This window comes from Staurois parvus, unplaced genomic scaffold, assembly GCF_062004578.1.
Source record: "Staurois parvus isolate SC_StPar_1 unplaced genomic scaffold, SC_StPar_1.0 ptg000035l, whole genome shotgun sequence".
Classification (NCBI taxonomy): domain Eukaryota; kingdom Metazoa; phylum Chordata; class Amphibia; order Anura; family Ranidae; genus Staurois; species Staurois parvus.
In genome coordinates this window covers 899,207-904,039 of record NW_028317831.1, presented here as the reverse complement: position 1 = coordinate 904,039, position 4,833 = coordinate 899,207, and the positions used below count along the sequence as shown (strand labels likewise).

Below are 4,833 nucleotides of genomic sequence, written 5' to 3'. Positions count from 1 at the left end.
TTTCCTCCTCAGTCGTCCCTCTTTGAACCTCAGTCGTCCCTCTTTGAACCTCAGTCGTCCCTCTTTGAACCTCAGTCGTCCCTCTTTGAACCTCAGTCGTCCCTCTTTGAACCTCAGTTGTCCCTCTTTGAACCTCAGTCGTCCCTCTTTGATCCCCAGTCGTCCCTCTTTGATCCCCAGTTGTTTCTTTTTGGTCTAATGTATAAATCTCTATAAAATCTGCTATTTCAGTGACAAAAGTGTTATAGTTTAGTAAACCTTCCATCCAACCTCGAGATTATAGAATTTGTCATTTTGAACAGCCAGCAGATTGGAAGGATAGTGGTTGGAAACACACACGTGGCTGTAACCAATCATTGTTTGCATATTAAATAATCACAAACCCTGTAACTGTGGGAGTGGCAGGGGGCTTGTCTTTTGCCTACCTACTAAAATATGCCCCTTTTTGTCCTTTCAGAATTTTGGGAGGTATGTTGTGACAGACAGGTAAAGGTCCTAAACGTTCTAAATACCTTTTGTGGTTCCTGCAGCAGAAGAGCTCAGAGAACAGGATGCCTATTGTGTCTGCTAAAAAGTGAACCTGTTACGAGTCAATTCATAGTAAATGTTCACTTATTCATATAAATACATATTTTCCGAGTGCTATTCATATTTAATTTGTAATTCTAAGGCTTCTATCCCATTAGGTACAATATATTCATCCTCCATAGAGTTCTGTGGACCTCAGTGTAGAAGATGATCAGCAGAGGAATGCCAGACATCAAAGTCAATGTCACATTCTATCCCACCTCGTTCATCCTGGTTGGAATTCCCGGACTAGAGGGAGCGTATAAGTGGGTTGGTGCTGGTGTTTGCTTATGTTATGTTCTGGCCTTGCTTGGAAACATGATGCTCCTGACTGTCATCTCAGCCTCTTCTGGCCTCCACAAGCCTATGTTTATTTTCCTTTCCCTGCTGGCCTCCAATGATGCCCTTCTGTCCACAAGCATTGCCCCGCAAATGCTGTCTATCTTTTGGTTCCAGAAGAGACACATTGGTTTTGAGTCATGTCTCCTCCAGATGTTCTTCCTCCATTCTCTCACCAGCTTAGAGTCAGGACTGTTGCTTGGTATGTCATTTGACCGTTATATTGCCATATGCCAACCACTCAGATATGGGTCCATAATGACCAACACCATCATCCTCAAGCTGGTCATTGTCTTACTGGTCAGAGTGGTCACTTTGTTAGGTCCCTGCATGATTTTGATCAAGACCTTTCCAGCTTTTAAAACCAACATTGTGCCCCATTCTTACTGTGAGCACATGGCGATTGTGAAGCTTGCTGCTGCCGACATCAGAATAAACAGTGCTTTGGGGTTAGCTGTGGCATTTACGATTCTAGGAGTAGACCTGCTGTTTATCCTGGTATCCTACTGTGCCATCTTCCATGCTGTCTTCAGCCTTCCATCCAAAGACGCCCGACTGAAAACCTTTAATACCTGCATACCCCATCTGTGCGTCTTTCTAAGTTTTCATGGTCTGGCCCTCTTCACTTTCCTGTCCCACCGGTATGGCGGTAGAAGGATCCCACCTTATGTTCATATAATTCTAGCCGATACGTACCTTCTAGTCCCACCCATGCTGAATCCAATTATTTATGGCGTGAAGACAAAACTGATTCGGGAGCAAGTCTGGAAAACTTTATATAAATATCAAAACCCTCAATAAAGTGACAGAATCTGTGAAGATGTTGTATGTTTGTCCTCCTGGTTGTCAGTTCTCCCAACAAATGGTAGCCGGAAATGTTAAAACTCAGGCAGTTACTTATTGAAATTCGCTGCTCAGCTGAACCTTCTTCACTGCCAATTCCCTTGATGTGCCCATCACTATGATGATTCCTGCCCATCCAACCACCTGTCCTTCACAGTTTATCCAACAGATGATCATTGCCTTTCTTGGGTTAACACATGACAACCGTGATGATCCCGCCCGCCCACCACCATTAAATCACTACCTGGGGCTGGCTTCCACCCACCACCAACATTGGCTTCCACCCACCACCAACATTGGCTTCCACCCACCACCAACATTGGCTTCCACCCACCACCAACATTGGCTTCCACCCACCACCAACATTGGCTTCCACCCACCACCAACATCTATATTTAGCTGCTGGTCATATTCCCTGCAGCAAGCTAGAGGTCCCCTTTGCCCAATGAAGGTGGAGACCCTAAGTGGGCCATATGCCTGACACCGCTGTACTAAGGCGTCCAATTCCCTCATCACATGCATTGTAGTAATAAAAGCAACAATTTTCAATGTAAACTGCATTGTACTTAAGATGAAGCATCTGAACGAATGATGGACGAGGCTTGCCAGATCCAAGCACTAAGATGATGAGGCTATTCATACATACTCATAGACTATATTGAGGATGTGTACAGCAAGGTCCAAGAGTATACGAATTAAAAATATTCACTTTGTTTTTTACTATTACTCCCAGAGCCATGTTATATAAATTATATATTTACCGTAGGGACCTTGTAAAGCTAGGAAATGTCCATAGAGTTCCAGGATGTTGTGACGGGTGTCACTTTGGGTGGGGGGCCCATGGAACACAGCTCACTTTGGAGAGGTGGGGAGACCCGTCTCAGCTCCCCATATCCCTCTTATGTGTAAGCCACCCTGTGCCTGTTAGGGGTACAGGGTGATCTGTCCTAATATAGGGGTGGGGGGGTTGTTGATTGTTTGGTGTTATGTTGTTGCATCCCATTGTTCTATTGTGTGTCTTGCTTGGGAGCAAACTATTATGGGATGTATGTGCTTGTGTGTATTGGCGTGGTGGGGGGTGTCTCCTGCAGCCCTTCCTCCTGATGGGACTGTCTGCTGGTGTCTCTTGTTGCTAAATGTAGATTGCCCCACCCTGTGTCATTATGCAGGGAGGGGGGGACTGTCCCATGAGTGTATATATTTTGTATCTGTGTTAAAATAAACTAGTCTACCTCCTGGTTTACTTCAGGACTGGTGTCGTCTAGTCTTGTTTGGTTGGCTGCGGTGTCTGTGGTCGGTATTCGGACAGGGAAGCGGTATTTTAATGGAAGTACTGTCTGGGTCGGTTCCATTACAGATGTGATCTGGCAAGGCCTGGCTGGGTGCTGGCAGTACATTACGGCTTGAGGCCTCCAATCACACCTATGCTAGGATGTTAATGACCATGACTACCACCGCACATTTTCTCTAGATTAGGGCTTTGGGCTTAGGTTAATCATGAGATCAAATAGAAATCAAGCTTTCTGCAGTTTTCTGAGCAGGCAAATTACATGGTATACTTATCGGCATGGCGTTTGGAGGAATACCCCGTGTAGCGTAGAATGGTGGCACACATGGCCTTATGTGAAGTTTTCTTTGCCCTTGTTCTAAGAATCTACACTCTTTGCCATTTCTCTATACAAGGTATATGTGATTAAGGAGCCCTATTTTCTCCTCCCCTCTGAGTACTATCCCTGGTTGCCTGGCGCTCGATCCCCAGTGCCAGCTAAACCTTGGTTCCACCTTTGACCCTCCATGCCTTTTGACACACTGTACAAAATTGCTTTACTGACTCAGTTTTGCTGTCCTTATTCGGCCATCTTCATACTGCACCCCCTGAACCCCTGGATAAGCCTAAGGGTGAAACTCGTTGGGAATTTGCACCCCCTCTTACTGAGATTTATATGTACATTTTGTTACTACAGTCATTGACTTGGTGACCATACCATATGATGATATATGCAAGGTTGGGTGGTGCTACTTTGGGGGTATTGTGCAGCCAGTGATGGTTTACGTCAGTTTTAACTTCTTCATGTTGTCTGGGGATTTTGTTACCTACAAAAACCCAAAGAAAAAGAAAATAGGCTGCATACCTAAAAGGCTAACCTGAAAATGTATTTATTCATAGAAAACATACAAAGTAAAATGTCATTGCATCGGAGACCTGGTGCTCACTACCAATCATTAGGACCCCCGACATGAAAAGGACCTCCCACGGGGGACATAACTGATGGTAAAACGTACCCCCTGTGTGCACTCCACACCTGCTCCTCCCTGATGCAAACCCAACTAACCCCCCCAAAGAAAACATACAGCCCCGGAACCTCCCAAGAACCCCAACCACCCTCAACAACCCTCCGACCTCACAAAAAAACAACAAATTAAAACAAAAACAAACCTCCGGGAACACCTCTCAAGGTACCCCAATGCTTCTCTCACACCAACCCCTCCCAGACCCACCCAAACAACTCCTCCAGACCCACCCGAACAACCCTTCCCAGACCCACCCAAACAACTCCTCCAGACCCACCCGAACAACCCTTCCCAGACCCACCCAAACAACTCCTCCAGACCCACCCAACCAACTCCTCCAAGACCCACCCAAACCAACCCCCACAGAAGCCCCCTCCCTAGAAGGAAAAGAAGGGAGCTGAGGTATGACACTAGCCCAAAAATGGATATACCTGTGGATAAAAACCAACTGCAATAGGACATCACCTCAATACATGAGCAATGCAATACACCAGTAGAACCTGAAGAGCATGCACATCAGGTATAAAGGGCTATAGCCTCTAAAGTCCAATCAAACAATCAGGTAACTAGTGGACTAAAAAAATATATGATAGTCTGCTTTATCCAATCCAAAAAAAGGGGTACATCTGGGATGTAATCCAAAAGAATATGTCCTCTGTGACCATCAACATGCACGGAGTCAGATGTTTCACAAGCAACCTGCGATGGTGGAGACAGGCTGGTGGCCAGGCATGGACAAATCACGACACTCAGTAGCCGTGAACCTCCAGGATGGAATCCAGTCAGCATGAG

At 45.8% G+C, this 4,833-nt stretch overlaps 1 protein-coding gene across 1 annotated transcript; it reads left to right on the top strand.

Annotated features, from left to right (window-relative positions):
• The first annotated feature begins 735 nt into the window (after positions 1-735).
• Positions 736-1,707, top strand: LOC149470612 (olfactory receptor 52A1-like). Its single transcript, XM_089662043.1, has one exon. It carries the CDS (start codon positions 736-738, stop codon positions 1,705-1,707), a length of 972 nt encoding a protein of 323 aa, XP_089518169.1.
• Positions 1,708-4,833: the final 3,126 nt, after the last annotated feature.